Below are 17,046 nucleotides of genomic sequence, written 5' to 3' on the forward strand. Positions count from 1 at the left end.
GACCTAAATACACTAGCTAGTCTTTTATAATCATCTGAAAAATTGAACGTTTTCTGTTAATCACTTTAAACAATACCATCAATATTTAAGAAAAAAAATGAGAAGATCATGAACGCGCGGTACTTTACTTGGGATGTTAGTTTCTTGTCAAAATCAAGACCCACCTTGATTAAAAAGACCATATCTGGGATCTAGTCACGAAAATGAAGTTTAATATCAGCATCATCTCGCCGTGTAGAAACCGCAATCCCATTCTGTGAAAGGTTAAGACTAAATGCAGACCCAGTAACTCTGAGTGCCGTCATTTAAAAGATCCTGCAACTGCTAATTTACCATTAATCCTGGATTTCTTAATTTTTCCTTAAAATCTATATTTTTGTGTTTTTAAGAGTGCTTTTTTCTTTTTTTTTTCTTTAAATTGAGTTATTTGCCAATATTTTTATTTTGAGAAGAAAAAACAAAAGATAGAAAATCGAAGCCTGGACAGTAATGTTTTTGTTTTATAGTCGAATATTGTTAGTGACTGATCCTTAGTGAATTGAAGTGCCCCACGAAAATCTTAGAAGTTTACTTTTCCACGACTTGAAAGATAGAGCTTAGTTTATAAACTACACTAGGTTTTCACATGATGTGCAGAGAAAAAGATTGAACACCCTTCAGGATAAGTTAATCATCTTTTGTGTTTATTAGGGATAAATTGATAGATACAGCTGCCGATTTGAAGACATCTCACCCACATTATCATGTAAGGAAATTAAAGCGTAGTTACAGAATCTTGAATAGTAATTTTAATTCCAACCACTTAAATTTCGCACCTGATCATCTGCATAGTGCTGTCAACTTCGTCCAACGTACTGTACGTTTGCTCTTCACATACAGATCATTCTCTTTATCTTTTTTTCTTTTTCTTTTCTAACGTAACTTAATGAATCAATTGACTTATAACAACATGAACATTAACATTGTGCACGCATTCTTTGATATTTTACACCATACAAGTGCATGCTAGAAGACGTACAAATTCTTTAAGTAATATTAATTAGACTGTTCTTCTGAAGCAGCATCTAGCTATCAACCACTAATAATACACATAAGCTTATTCAGCCGGCAATTGTTGGTTCGAATGGTCGACTCGTTTGGTTATTATATTATGAGATCAATTGTTTGAATTCTCACTTAACCGATGCACACTTTATATGAGCAAGGTTGTGTATTCAAAATGTACATAACAAGCCAGGAATAACTCGTAAAGTGACACTGCAATGTCATTTAAAAAAAATAAAAATTGTAGTGAGCTAATAATATAAGGCAGATCGAAAGAATCTAATGCTAATTAATGGGGTTAATATTTTATAGAGAAGACAAAAAAAAAATTTCGCTTGGCTGTGATTTTGAGGAGTGTTATATCAAAGTGGGTGATGAAAAGGAGGGAAAAGGAAGATACTTTGAGGGCATTAAATTAAGTGGAAATTAAATTTGATTGATTTATTTTTATGGGCAAGTGAAATTTGCTTAGATTGTAAGGAAATGGCACCATCAGTTCTTGTTTGACCCGTATTTTAAGGCTAACACGTCGCCCCGTTGTTCTCTGATCTCCAACCTAACTTTCTCACTCTTTCACTCCCTCTCTTGCAATATTGCACCAAATCCAAAACCGGCCACCACCCACCCACTTCCACCGTTTGCACATACGTACAGTCAATCGCTTGACCTTCTCTAAATAAAACCCTAAACAAAGGACCTCCAATTTCATGGTCTATATCTTCAACTTTTTTATACCAAACAAACATTCGTTTCAAATTTTCCAAAGGTCAAAATTAATTCATGGGAGCCATGTCGAAAATTATACCTTTAATGCACACCTGTGCATGAACTTGGGGCCTGTACATGCATGAACCATCCCCCTGAAACAAGTTAGGACTATTATTGGTAGAATAATTCTATTTAATTGACCTGGATCTAGGGTTGATAGTATTTTTCAAAAGGTTGAATTAATTAGTTGGATTTTCTAAACAATTAATAGATTTCTAGTGAGTAGTGGTGAGGGATAAATTTTCTATCGACAGAGATCCCCAACAAATTTTGTTAGGCATGCATGCAGACCGCCCCCTACTTGGATATATGGGTTCCATAGAAACTTTCTTTCTAGCTCGTATTTGCTGTCCGAATTATAAGAAAGAAAAATGAAGGAAGAGATCGAGATTTACAAATTTCCATTAATTAATTTGACCAGATGAGGACATGTTCTTTATGCTATGAAATCAAACTTATGCTTGAAAAATACGTTTATGTATTACATGTATATATATAAACCCAGAAATATATATTTAACTTCCCGTACGTAATTGTTTTTTTTCACCATTTCTTTTGTTGGGTTTTGTGATTAGGTCTACTGGGGGCCGGGATCAATTGAGGATGAGGTCCAATGGGATAGCATGGCCGCAGTTGCAACCCAATTGTATATGTTCTACAAGCTTATAAAAGTATGTTCAAGACTATAAATATTTTAACTATACACCCGGGGAAAGGAGAGAGGGGCCAAGTTTGTTGTTAGAGCAATTACTATTTTACACTTTATTAAAAACATTTCCATTACACACGCTCCAAACAATAATAAATCTAATAAAGAATAGAATCCATCTAATTATTGACTTCCCAATCTAAAATTTACACAATAAGAAAAGGAGCCCCGGGTGATTCTCTATAGAAACAAAGGTACGAGCCTTAAATGCCTTGTCATTCCAAATCCACTCTATAAGAAATTAAAAAAGAAAAACCAACGGATCCAACATCTAAAGGGAAACAAAATCTCAAGAATACAACACATTCAATATGGATCCATCCATGTGCCCGTCAATACTTGCCTTATCAAGCCCATTTACCATCTAAGGACGAAAAGCCCCCACAAAAGGTAAAGTGAACCGCGTCACATATATGTTCGTCGTTCTTAAACATTTTCTTAATTTCACTTTGCTCATATACCCTAGCTACCAAATTCATTGTCACTAACTTAAGTATCAGATGTGATTTCGCCGTCACTTCCGATGTGCTACTATGACCTTTAACCCCAGCTAGCTAATCCAATCTCAACTGAAACAGTGATTGAGCTATGATCCAGAAATCAGTGTATAATGAGAAGATCATATATATTACTGCCGCGCGTGAAGATGAATCAACAAACAATTAACCAAGACAGGTCGAAATTTTTTACTGCTTTAGCCGCTAACGATTAGATAAACGATTTGGCGTTTTGGCAATAGAAAATTGGACATTGGAATTCATTAAACGGTACGGTTTGCCATTTGGGGGCTTATTTATAGATTCGTCCATCCACCATTATTGCGAGGAAAGGCGGTCTGTCGTTTTATGAGGAAATACGGCATGTCAGTTTTAATGATCAAATGGGCCTCCCCAACATTAACTGTTGTCCCAGCTGCCAATATGTTTGCCCATAAAGCACGCACAGAGACATTCATCAATGTTGGGTTGAGATTAGGCCCAAAATATGTGGGGTTCATTGATGAATGTTGGGCTCAAATCAAACAACTGTGAGAAGGAATTGGATCATCTCTATTTCAAGTATAAATGGATCGTAATTATTTTATGGTCAATATTAATTTTATTTTATTGCATCTAATGATATACATAATATTACATTATTTAAAATTTTAAATGACATGAGTGTATATTATTAACATATGTTAATAATATACACTATCAAATAAATGTTATATAATCTTGACCATGAAATGATTCATCTCCATTTTACTGGTAAATTAAAAAAGTTGCTTGTTTCTTTCTCATGCCACAAGCACTATCTAAAGTGGCATTTAAAAGGAAAACAAAGAAAATGTTATTCAATGAATGTTCATATTATTACATTTTTGTTTGTGATTTTAGTTAAATCACAAACCACACATATACTACTTGAAATAGCACTTCTTTAGTGTTGATAAAAGTGATAAATATGTTAAAATATTAATTAAATAATTAATATTCGTATTTTCTTACCAGTTTAAGTTTTTGAGGCAATTGGTAATTTAACATGCTATTAGAGTAATGATCTCGAGTTAGAATCCTAATTAAACAATTTTCCTTCCATTTTAGTTAATCCTATTAGCTTACATGAAAAGTGGTGGTTTAACATGGTATCAAAGAAGTGGTTCTAAGTTTGAACGTTGACTTCTGTAATTTGCCTTTCATTTAAATTAAATGTTCTACATATTGGGCTTCACCGACCTCACATGTTATAAAAAGAAAGTTTAAGCCACATGTGAGAAGGAGTAATAAAATATTAATTAAATAATTAAATTCATATTAATCTATTAACTTAAGTTTAACATTATGCCAAAGTAAAAGTTTTAAATTCGAATCTCATCACTGTCAATCATCGCATAGCTATTTTAATTAAATATTTATCGTGTTAAGTTTTATTTAACCTATAAATTGACTAATCCAAATCAACCTCAACCTATAATTTGATTTGTTTTTGTTAGAGTGTAAGATAAGGATAGAAATCCTTATCATAAAAGAGGATAAGATAATTAAATTCAAATCCAATAAAATCCTTTCATTTAGGTAATTAAATCCTCATCAAATCCCTAATTAAATTTAGAATAATCTAATCCTCATTTAATTATTAGGAGTGGGTTAAATGGAAGTAGCTTATAGTAGTTGATCAAAGAAGACAGGTAGACTTGGAGGTCGATCTGCAGTAGTCTCCAATGAATTTTATCATGGTATATACCGTCGGGTACTACTGCTAATTAAAGCACTGAATGGCATGCATGTACGTAGGAACCCAAATCGCTAATGGCGGCCTGGCCTCCAAATAGACCGTATTGATCAGGCATGGATGATTGGATCAATTTCAAGCACACGTTCGATCGACCGCGGATCCGGCCGATCCATCTGATGTTTGTGGACAAGTCCAATTAATGCCAACACATGGTCATAGCTGGGCTCATAGTAAATGAAAAGGGAATCTTCTCTTCTATCGATCTCTTCAATTCCCAGTACCTAGTGGATATAGTTCAATAAATGTCGATCTTCCAAATTTTATTACTCCAATCTCAACGTAAACAAACCCTAAATGCACCAGGAGTCCATGCATTGACGAGAAGGGGTTAAGAAAAGTCTCAACTCGATCTCTAATTAAAATAATTAAGCCCAATTTAATTTTATGAGGATTTATTGTACATTTGTTGTTTTGATAAAATTATTCATAGTTTCTTGAAGCTCGATCTCTTCCTGGATGAAATTTATGGATAATATGCATATATGCATTCTCGAGACCCAACAGCCTAGTTGAACTCTCTATCTCTCCTTTCACCACTCAAGAGATTTGACAAAACAAGCATATATTGCCTAACCAACTACCACTTACTTAATTTAAAACTATTTATGCAAATACGTACAATCAATGAATATATATCTATATTTTTACGGATTTATATTACGTGAATAATTTTGTAAGCACGAATTTATTTTTATTAATCATTCACACATATAAATAAGAAAATTACAAAAATATAAAATAGGAGCTGAACTCCTAGTTACTTATGTCGTAAAATAAACTCTTAATATAAATAAAGTATTTGGAGAATTACAATTTTTTTGTAGTGAGATAACTCCAACTTTAACTTAATTGGAGATAACTTATGCTCCATATATAGTTCTACAAATAATTAAAAAACTCTGACTTAGATACGTAACTATAACTATAACTATATATCTTTATTTAATTAAACTATGATTATTCTAAAATAAACTAATAAAAGTTATCTCAACATCTTCAACATGTTGTGCAATTTTACTTTCATAACAAATTAACACAACTTTAAACAAAGATATATAAACTCATTTTAAAAAGGAATTAACTAATTAACTGAGATATATATGAAAAACCAAAGAAATATATTAGGAGGAGGATCTGGCTCTGGTTGTTTTTTATGATCAGCTATATTTGATAAACAAAGGCGCACTTCGTTTTTGCGTTTTACAAGATCAGATGATCACGCTTATTATTTAACGACAATGGTGGCCACACAAACGTTCGTAGAAAACTTGGAAACATGAATATCAAGGAGATCGATATCAGATATCGTTTCACACGATCATGAGAAATGACGTTGGACACAACGAACCGTGGGTGGCATGTTTGGTAGCCCACAAGATACCCCCACCCCACCCCCCCAAAAAAAAAAAAAAAATCAACATCGTAGATAAAGTCACTAAGCAGTACCTTGGCCTGATCCATGACCTACAATGGACAAGAATGCATTCTTCATGTTCCCCATTGGGTAGCAGCCTCGGAACCGATTCGAATTAGCTTTACGCCTTGCACCAAACGACAACGTTGAAGTGGGCGACGATCTTTGATATTTTGGTTTCATGAAAGATGGCGGCGATGAATATGTCGACGACGACCATGATGATAACGATGAAGATGACACAGAAGACAGCGACGACGATGGCGACACAAGAGCCTTCCTCGGAGACAGCTTGGGGAAAATGGTGTGCAAGAGGTTTCGCTTTGAGCTCTTTTTCATGGAGTCGGACATGGAGTACTTAGAATAATAGGAAGGAGGGGGCGTGAGGGGAGGAAGAGAGGTTTCAGAAAAGGTGTGCTTAGGTGTGCCCGGCTGTGACTCCCACATGAACGGAACGGCGCCGGATGCGCCTCCATAGTAAAGCACCCGGAAAGAAGAGTTGGCCACGGAGGTCTCCTTGGACAGAAGCCTTGTGAAGAACTTCCCATCCTCCTTGATTTGAAACGACTGCTTAGCAAAGTTATGGCTATTGTCAGTACTGTGCATTTTGGATTCTGGGGTTTCTGTTCTTGCAGATCTGAAAGGTTCAAGATCCGAAAATGAAGCTCATGTTAGAGAAGAGGGAATTAATATTAATTTCCGGTGAGTCCGTAGGTCTTCGGTAGTAGTTGTCTGAGTACTATTTTGTGGAAGGCTCATAAAAATACAAGAATGAAGCATGCGCATTAACTATTAAAGATTTGGCCGGGGGGCATCAACTAATTAGACTTACAATTAATGAAGTAGGACTTCCTCATTTAAAAGAATTGGGTAGCCGTGTCTTCGAAGGATCCAGATTCCGGTGTGCAATTTGTTGTTCGAATTAATAGTATTTTATACGGTTAATATGAGAGAGTTTATATGAAATACTGTTCTTGACCAACAGCTATCCGAAACTAAATCTCATAGGACTTTAATTTCTTATATTTGATGTTCAAATTGCTAAAGATTGATGTTTATGAATTATAATCATTTCAAATTATTTTTTTAAATTCAGACAGGTGATGAAACCATTTATGAGACTCATATTACCAAATAAAAATTGAGCTGCTTAACCATTTATTCGGTCAAGTAAATTTCATAAGTGATATCTCACCATCATCTATCTAAAATTTTTCAAATTCAAACAAATAATTTGAAAACATATTGATCCATGTTAATTAATCCAGCATTTAAATTGAAAAAAGTTAATGAACTACATATACTAAAAAAATTTAATACGGTAGCTGCATGTAGTTAATAAGTTTTGGAGGAATCTGGGTACTGACTGATGAGAAGATTGACGTGGACTATTTTGGATCGTCAATGATAACTGCGACGACAAAAAACAGTTGAGCAGTGAGGGAATTTGGTTATGGATGAGCAATTGCATAATAAATGAGGACCTGTCCTGGTGCATGACTCCTTGAAAAGCATGTTAGCAGTATTAATGGTGGTGTTCTAGGGAAGGTAGACAATGGTGGCCGAATAATCGCGTTTTATTGCGTAATTGGGAGCCATTATTGCGTTTTGTAGCAGCTTTTTAAGATAATCCAGTACTGCGTAATTGTTTGTGCTAACCGTTCATGCTCATAAAAACCCTAGCAATAAATACAAACCAATCTTTGACACCAACTTTAATTGAGGGCCACTAATAACCGGTGGATCATCAATATAGCAGCATTTTAAATGAAATCAATTAGTGTCTTTTCATGACATTCAAGATTGTATATCGTAAGACATGTTTTAAGAACCATTCACGTGAGTAAAGTAATATTATTGCACCTCAATAATTTGTTATGATTTTAAGTGTTTCACGTGGTTTAAGTATAATCTTAACCATGTATATATAAGTTCTTGAACACCTTCTTACGATCCCCTTACAAGCGGGCCATTTTTAATAATAAATTTTATTTAAAGCTTATATCATTTGATATTAGAGTCACTATCACATATGTTGAGTATGCAATCATACGCAGCTCGATCGTAAAGTATGATCAGGTATTCAAATGGGTTGAATGCGGACGTTTGTTGTCTAATCGATCATACATAAAACAACTTATAAGCTGAATTAAAGTGTGTCCGGCATGAGACTGATGAATCCCGGCCGACACAATCAAATTGAGACAAAACTGCACAACCACCCTACCGGCCAGTTCCTTTATCCTAAATACTAAGGTATCGCAGGGTAATTAATGTCCCCCGGGCCACGGCTCGATCTATAAGACTATAAGAGCATGAGTCACGTTGCCAGTACTGTTCAACAACGTAGAGTTAACGCATGAACTTTTCTCTTCGATCTTTACAGGACGGCATGCAATAATTCTCACTGTTCACACGCACCCTACTTAATTAATTAGATTATAAAACTGAGGCATTTATTAAACAATTACATACTGGGAGAGTTTTGATTATCAAGTCAAATGCGAACATTTGAGTTTGAGTGAGGAGAAATCCTGTGACCGTGTCACACTGCGGATTCTGCGGCAGCAGAGACCACAAAAGCATGTGCCGATCGATCGACGTACTCCTAGAATCAAGAGCTTAATTTCTCTCATTTTTGGCTTCTCGATCTTCCTCCACTACAAGTGGGAAACAAAGGTTGGCCGAGGTCGAGTAGACAAATCTTGTTTAATATCCGGAAGTTTGACTCACCAATGTTGTCGTAGAAAGGAGCGCCATTTTTTGGCTCAAACAAGTATATATATTGTGCTACCAAGGGAAGTGTACGTAAAGACGTTTCAAGTTATATATTCAATAATATAAAGAATATATAATGCTACACATACAAGATTTGGCTTAAGTGTTGTTAAATTAATATATATATATATATATATATATATATATATATATATATATATATGTATGGGGTTTGTGTGGCAAAATTTTTGAAAGGGCTTTTCATTTCTTAAATGTGAAATTTTTTTATCAACTACGACCGGTTAACTAAACAGATTTTCAGATGTCGCCCATACTACTAACTCATTTTTCAAAACAAATTACAAAACTCTTTTCAAAACTTAAAATATTTCTTAAAAAATAAAACATAAATTTTTTTAAAAAAACAACTAAGTATTGTTAAGAAAAATAAAAATTGGTCATGCCACCACCACAGTGGCAGGAGCCACGGCACCTCCAGCGTGGCAGCAACACTTTTTTGTTAATTTTTTTCTTTTATTTTATTAAAATATTTCTCTTTTTTAATATTTTTTTTTTTGTTTACAAAACATTCCTCCTAAATTTACCAAATTAATTTTCAAATTTTCTTAAAAGTAGCCCTCATCACCAAATCAATTTTCAACTTTTATCTTTTTCAAAACTTAAACCCCAAAATACTACTCGAAAAATTTACCAAATGGACCCTTTATTTATCTTTTTTTTTTGCATGTTGTAGTGGAAAAATGACAAATGACGGTTCCAGATAGCATCCATATTTTGCCCAAATTGCGGCAAAATTGGGGAAAAAACAGGGGGAGGATTTTTCCGACAGCTTCCTCATACTCATAGTGCTGGTCTTACATAATAATATTTTATGGTTTTTGATTGTTGATTCACAAAATAATGAAAATTTTATAAACTAATGCTCCGTTTGTTTCGATGTAAAATAGTTTCCGTCGTAAAATAATTTTAGGGAAGTCAATTTTTAGGAAAATATTTTTCCCCGAAATCATTTTTTTGGTATTTGACGCGTACGGAAAATCACAAATATTTTTTATATTTTCATTCAATCATATTAACCTATAAAAATCAATTTTTATTCCGGTCCTATAAATATTAATATAAAATAGACGAGATTCCGTCATTAACCGACAAGATTCCGGTTATTATAGCTAGAATCCGAGATAAATGCCGAAAATCGAACAGATTCGTCGAAATCTAGGTTGGTCGGATTTCGGGTAAAGCGGCGAAATTCTGAAAATGGACTAAATCCTACCAAAACTGCCAGAATCTGGCATAGAACGGCCGAAATCCCTAGCCGTTCTAGCCAGATTCCGGACAAATGGTCGAAATACTACCAATTTGGTTGCATGAATCTGGGCTGACCGAATTCTGGTGACAGTGACTGGGCATTGTCGAATTCTGGCACTGGCTAGATTTCAGTGGTGGTCGACTGGTTGAACGTGAAGGTCGACTGCGTTTTTAAAAGATGGTCGAATGCGTCTACTGTCTTTGAAAAATGATTTACGTTTTTTAAAAGTGTAAATCATTTTCTGAAATTTACTAAACAATTTTGGTCAAATAGAAATTATTTTTCGGTTGAATATTATTTTTGTCCCTACCAAACACAGAAAAAAGCCAAAATTCTTTTTTAAAAATCATTTTACGTCAAAACAAACGGAGCATAAAGCTAATGTTAAAATTAACCTAATTAATATCTTCCGTCAAACAATATCATCTAATCTCCTAAACATAATCTTCTCCGTGCAATATACAAGTGAGGTAGTAGAGATATGTTATTTGCACACATTTTATATATAAATTGAAACACACAATATCTTTTAACTGTGTTTTATTTTATTTCTTTTAAAAATTAAAAAATAATATGTACAAATAACATATAAAAAGTGAGGTAGTAATATTCACCTGGCATAACGCATCTAAAATACATAGAATATCTAGCCTTTTAAAGTACAAGTGTCAGAGTAGCATCCTATGCAATGGGGTTGTCTGCCCGGTTCGCCCAACAGGCCAATAGTCTAGACTTCACAGTTCACATGATTACATATATGTTAGTCAATTCAATTAAACAACAAAAACCTCACTTATTATCTTTAAAAAAAAAATTAAAAAAAAAAAAAAAAAAAACTCACTTATTAATATTTTATGATTGTGTTATTAGGGTGCCAAAACTTTTATCACAAGTTGTTATTTACAAACGTACACGACAATTCACATTAAGTATTATATCAACTACTAAAAAAATAAATTTATTAGTTGTCAAAATTATTGTTTAATTTGTTCACCCAAATTTTCTAATGTGGGCCGTAATAAAAGTTTGGGAGAACTTCATTTAATTGTACCGAGTTTTTACCATTTTTTAAAAAAGGTACCTAAACTTCAAAACGTCTCAATTTAGGATATCTATTTTTCAGAAAATCTCAATTAAGGGTCACCCGTTAGGATTTTCCATTAAATCCTATCAAAATTTCCAAAATGTCTCTCATTCTTTTAGGGGAGGAAAAAAAATGACTATGATTTAAATGTTAGTTAAAATTTAACGAAATTTGCAAAATACTCATGCTTTAATCTTTGAAAAGATTTATATTTTTTTAAAAAAAAAAAAAATAAACACGGGGTAATTTAGAAATTTTGATAGAATTTAACGAAAAATCCTAACAGAGAAGCTCTAATTGATACTTCCCGAAAAATGAATACTTTAAATTAAAACGTTTTAAAATTCAAGTACATTCTTTTAAATTCTTTTAAAAATGACAAAAATTTCATACCCTTAAATGAAGTTCTCCCAAAAAAAAAAAAAAAAAAAAAATTTGTATTACCTTTAGTTTTTTTTCATGGTCCATAAATTAAACTTTTTCTTTTAGTGGTCCCATAGAGGAAAGCAAGAATTAATGCAATCATGGCTAGATATGATAAAGGGATGCATACATTGTCATCATGGTCACTTTAATTTTGGTCTAATTAATGTAGCTCTTTCAGTAAAGTTTAATTGTAGTTAAAGTGTGTCAGTCTTTTTTTCTTTTTGCTTTCCTTACTAGCATTTGTAATAAATATTATTAATTTCTCCTTTGCCAACCACGATAATTCCAATTCTAGCCCACAAGAAGAAAATTCCATTTGAATTAATATTTGGTTTTAAATTGTTCGTTACACATCATTTTTTATTTTTTATTTTTAATTTTTTTGCTACTTCATTTGCATTTTTTTTAATAGTTGTTATTAATCTTTATCCAAAATTAACTTGATATTTGACATTAATATTCTCAATATTTTATTGTCCTCTTAAGTAATCCATGGATTAGTGTTTTGATAATTCAAACTCATAGATCTCTTAAAGATAGATGAAATTACATCAAATGGATAATCAAGCACAAAATTATGACTTCTCGAATAATAGATCTTAAAATTTGATAACTTTTTAAGGATGTTTCTATAATGAAAGAGATTTCTGCATTATTGAAACAATTTTTGTAGGCAAAGTGTGATCGCCACAATAAGTTCATGTAGTCTTTAATTACACAACATTAATGACAACAATAAGTTCATGTAGTCTTTTATTATACTACAATTTTTGCTATAAATTTTTTATAAACTGATGTTACAATCTATAATTGGTAAAATGATTATGTAAAAAATTTGATTTGTCAATTTAATTAATTAGTATGTAACTTTTTAATTTGTAAAAAAATTATAATAAAAGCTATAATACCTCAAAAAATTTCCTAAGGTTAAGATTCTTTAGATTCTTAGGTTATTATATTATGTAAATTTTTAAAATCGTAAATACAGATTTGACAAAATTTTAATTGTATAATTCAAAAATAACAATCACAATTTTAAAAAAACTATATAATAAAACGAGTAATGCTACTCTTCGAACATATTTTACAATAATTAATGTTATGTGTTTTTAGTTAATTTTTTTTTTTAAAATAACTGATTAAAAATTATTGAAAACACATATATAAAATAAAATGATCGTAAAGAGTAACGTTACTCTAATAAAATCCCTAGAAAATTTAAGTACTCGTTTGGGTGTGTGGTTTTATTGAAAAATATTTAAAATTGTGAATGTAAAAAAAAATTGTTTTTTGAAATTATGTTTGGATAGTTTAGAAAACTTGAGACAAAATTAAAAAATATTAAATAAAATTTAAATTTTAAAAAAATAATTATCACCCAAATGCCCTAAATTTTGATGGACCATCCACCATCGTCTCCGATTTCATAAAGCATGTGGATAGGAAGGTTGCCTTTCCAAAAAAATTACCCGGCGAAAAAGTCTATCATAACCGCAACCACCCAGCGCGCTTTTCTGGTACCGCAATTCACGCTCAAATTAACACACAAGCCGTCCTCAAGCTCACCTAGACTCAGCACAGTGTCAAGCTTTCATTGGACTAAACCCAAAATTCATTTGTCTTTGACGTCGCCTTAACCAATAAAACTAATCCACGTCATGCGTTTCCTTAATTATGAAACCACCCAATCCAACCTCAAAATCAGAAAAGAAGCGCGTGGACCCGGTTCTCACTCGGCCACTCCAATCACTCTCTTTTTCCCCGACCGCCGAGTCGTGACTCGGTCCCAACACCATCATCTCACACAAACTCCGGAATACGCTTTTTCACCGATGGGTCCCCCCCAAAAGTCCAACCCTCGAGCCTTTAAAGAAGCCTTCGTTTTGGAACATCTCGTCAGCTTTGTTTTCCGCAATGGCCGAAGCCTTAGACTCCGTCACCGATCAGGCGGTTCCGGGCACGCCCGGTATAAAGGAAATAAGGTCCGACACAGGCCCGGAAATGTACTCGGGTCATGGAGCGGGTGGAGCCCCTGGTGCGTGCATAAGGAGGTTTGGTTCGCGAGCAGTGATCGATACCTCTCCGCCTTTCGGGTCGGTAAAGGAGGCCGTGACCCGGTTTGGTGGGAGCGGGCCTTGGTTGCCGCTTTACAAGCTCGGAGAAACCTATGTAAGCAGTTCTTTCATCTTCGTTGGTTTAGGAATTTTTACGTTTGTTTTGTGGTTATACTGTTACAAAAAATTGTTCGATTTGTACATTTTGTCTCATTTTAGTTGACATATTGATGAATCTGACCCCATAGTGACCCGCTTTGACTCTTGCCTTGGTACGTTTTCTTTGTTTTGTTTTTGGGTCGTTGATTCATGCCTAGGTTGATCTTTACGCACTTATTCTGAATATTATAATGAAAAAAAATAAATAATGCTACTCTTTTCGTTCATTTCATTAATACATTAAGAGTGTAATAAGTATAAAGAGTAACGTTACTCAAAAGAAAATATTTGCGACAAACTTGTTAGTGTTACTATGAAAACTGTTGATCTTTACGCACTTGTTCTGAATATCATAATGAAAAAAAAAATAATAATAATAATACTCTTTACATTCATTTCATCAGTCGAGTCTATAAATTGATATGCGTTCAAAATATACCTTGAGATGTTTGATAGATGTGAGAATTACTTTGATTTTGAACAAAAGTCCGTTTAACAATTCGGTTTAAAGGAAATTAATTCAACCCAATGTGAAGGAGAACTTTGTTCTCATGAGAGAATGACAAACTTTAGCTAGGATGTCTTCCACTACAAACTTTTAGATCCAAATGACAGTGCGTTAAGATTTTAAAGTTTTCACTTCGTCTATTCGTTTTGATTGTCGGAGGAAGCTTTGTAATTTGTTCCGATATACATTTTTCCAGTTCAAATTTATGTCTATGAAGTTTACTATTTTGTCATGATTATTTCTCAAACTATTTAAATGGAAAAGCAATTTCCTCACTGCAAATTATACTAAAACTTCAAATTTGTTTTTGTTTTTTTTTCTCTTTTCTCTTTTCCACGACTGTTATGCTTTATTTGCCACATTATACTCATTCATAGGTATCGTCCCAATTGCTTTTTCGTATTGTTTTTGAAATTTTATGCAATTCATGTTTGCGTCTTGAGTTCGGGTCGTGTGGAGACATGGGTTTAAAATTATATAGATCAACTATAATTTGACACATTTAATTAAATAGACCAAACCTTTCAACCCTAACCTGCTAATTTCGGTTTGGGTCTGTATCTAGTTTGCAGGTCATGTAAAAAATTATTAGTTCTAAATATCGCATATTGGGTTCAGGTTATATTAAGACATGCGTATAAGACTATATAACTATATTACAATGTTAACTAAAACTAAAAGGTTAGACAGAAAGGTTTTCCAGGAGAAAGCTTTTCGCACCGGGGATTCAATTATCCCATGCTTAAATTCTGATGGTATATCATTTGCGGAATGCATTTGAAATCCAACTCCCCCCCCCCCCCCCCCCCTTCACCATTTATTTACCCTGCCTCTTGTTAGTTCGCTTGTGATTTACAATAGGATTGTCATAAGCAGAATGGCATTGAGGAGTTTGACATAAAGAAAGTGGAGGAACAGGCAGCAGAGTTGGAAAAGGATCTGATTGTGAAAGAACTGGAAACACTGGATGTTCTTGAAGAACTTGGAACAACAAAAAGGATCGTAGAAGAGTTAAAGCGGCAGCTACAGAAAGAAGCATTGAAATGCTTGACGGGCCACGACTTCCACTCAAGTGAGCAGATGTCAACTCCTGCTATTAAGGAAATGAACAAAGAAAATCATAGAAATATGTTCAACAACTACGAGCAAATGGTGGGATGTTCAAGCCCGTGCCCTACTTCGTCTCCTGATTTGATCTTGATGGAGTTGAAGCAAGCAAAAGTTAACCTTGGCAAAACTATAGATGATCTTGGGGTGATTCAAAATTCTGTTGAATGTCTAAATAAGAAAATGATGAAAGAGAAAATTTTACTTGAGAAGACTCGTAAGAGGCTAACATCAAAGTTTGCAGGGGTGTCATCTCTAGAGGAGGAGCTTAAACAAATAAGAGTAATGCCACAAATAGCAGACGACAAAGAAGCTTATTGTGCATTTGAGAATCCTCCAAATATTTCCAGGGACATTAAATCCATGGCTGGGCAGCATAAGAGAATGGCTGAAGCTGCAAGATTTGAAGTTTCACAAACGGCGTCCATGAATGAGCAGACAAAGGCCAGCATGAAGACTGCTGAAATGAGGTGGGTTGCAGCCAAAAAGATGGAGGAAGCAGCTAAGGCAGCAGAAGCTGTTGCCCTTGCTGAAATCAAGGCTCTTTCAAGCAATGAGAGACCGCCGGAGTACATACTGCCAGAGCCGGAGAAAATAACTTTCTCTTTTGAAGAGCGATCTCCTTTAATCTCCAGAGGTCAAAAAGTTGAGGGGCTGTCCAAGAATAATGTAGTAGAAGCCAAGCTCCAAACTGATGAAAGTAATATCTCTAAACTGGCCATTTTGAAGAAGTTGAAGGAAGCAACAACAGAAGTTAAACACAGTAAACAAGCCTTGGAGGAGGCTTTGAACAGAGTAGAAAATGCAAATCAAAAGCAAATTGACGTGGAAGAGGCCTTCCGGAGATGGATTCCAGAGGAACAGAAGGGACAGGCTCTGTATAACACTATCAAGCACAATGATTTCCACCCATTAGATCACTATCAGGTTTCTCCACTAAATGATGTGAACGAGCCAGACATTGTAAATGATGATTCAAAACCTGTTTTAAGGTCAACGGTTTCAATGCGGGATATACTAAGCAGGAAGCAAGTTCTGCCCGAAGACTATATAGCAGGAATGCCAGGAGATGAAATGGAAGGCCACATTGAAGGACGAAAGGTGGCTTTGAGTCAAATGCTTCATGCACTGAGGGAGGACCTGACATTTTCTTCAAAACCTGAGAAAGATGGAAATAATCATAAGCAGTTCTTATCACAGAGAAAGAAGTTTGGTCTCATCCATATATCCTTCCCTCTGACAAAGACAAGTAAGAAAAAAATGCAAGCTTTGAACGCAATGTGACTTACAAAATAGCCTTTTTTTCTTTATTGACGTCTCCTTCATTGTTACTCGATATTGGTCATGTGTGGTGGTTTCTTAGCCTAGAAAAACGAGAAATTGTGCTTCTTTTTTTTCTTTTTTGAATATATATCCATTATTCGTAAAGGTGCTTCGTAATTTGATGA

General features: G+C 34.0%; 2 protein-coding genes across 2 annotated transcripts; one reads left to right on the top strand and one right to left on the bottom strand.

Annotated features, from left to right (window-relative positions):
* Nucleotides 1–6,194: 6,194 nt before the first annotated feature.
* On the bottom strand, nucleotides 6,195–7,032 carry LOC133865024 (pectinesterase inhibitor 10). The gene has a single exon (XM_062301488.1). It carries the CDS (start codon nucleotides 6,816–6,818, stop codon nucleotides 6,234–6,236), a length of 585 nt encoding a protein of 194 aa, XP_062157472.1. The 5' UTR covers nucleotides 6,819–7,032; the 3' UTR covers nucleotides 6,195–6,233.
* A 6,510-nt stretch (nucleotides 7,033–13,542) lies between these two features.
* Nucleotides 13,543–17,046, top strand: LOC133863821 (WEB family protein At2g40480). Its single transcript, XM_062299929.1, has 2 exons — nucleotides 13,543–13,939; nucleotides 15,368–17,046. The coding sequence occupies exons 1-2, from the start codon at nucleotides 13,685–13,687 to the stop codon at nucleotides 16,880–16,882; spliced, it is 1,770 nt and encodes a 589-aa protein (XP_062155913.1). The 5' UTR covers nucleotides 13,543–13,684; the 3' UTR covers nucleotides 16,883–17,046.

The sequence above is a fragment of the Alnus glutinosa genome, chromosome 3 (genome assembly GCF_958979055.1).
Source record: "Alnus glutinosa chromosome 3, dhAlnGlut1.1, whole genome shotgun sequence".
Classification (NCBI taxonomy): Eukaryota; Viridiplantae; Streptophyta; class Magnoliopsida; order Fagales; family Betulaceae; genus Alnus; species Alnus glutinosa.

What these genes read in the sequence shown, in the direction of transcription:
- LOC133865024 (XM_062301488.1), bottom strand. Translation starts at nt 6,818, where the DNA reads ATGCACAGTACTGACAATAGCCATAACTTTGCTAAGCAGTCGTTTCAA.
- LOC133863821 (XM_062299929.1), top strand. Translation starts at nt 13,685, where the DNA reads ATGGCCGAAGCCTTAGACTCCGTCACCGATCAGGCGGTTCCGGGCACG. An exon ending in ACAAGCTCGGAGAAACCTAT is followed by an intron (nt 13,940 to 15,367) that starts GTAAGCAGTTCT and finishes TGTCATAAGCAG; the next exon opens with AATGGCATTGAGGAGTTTGA.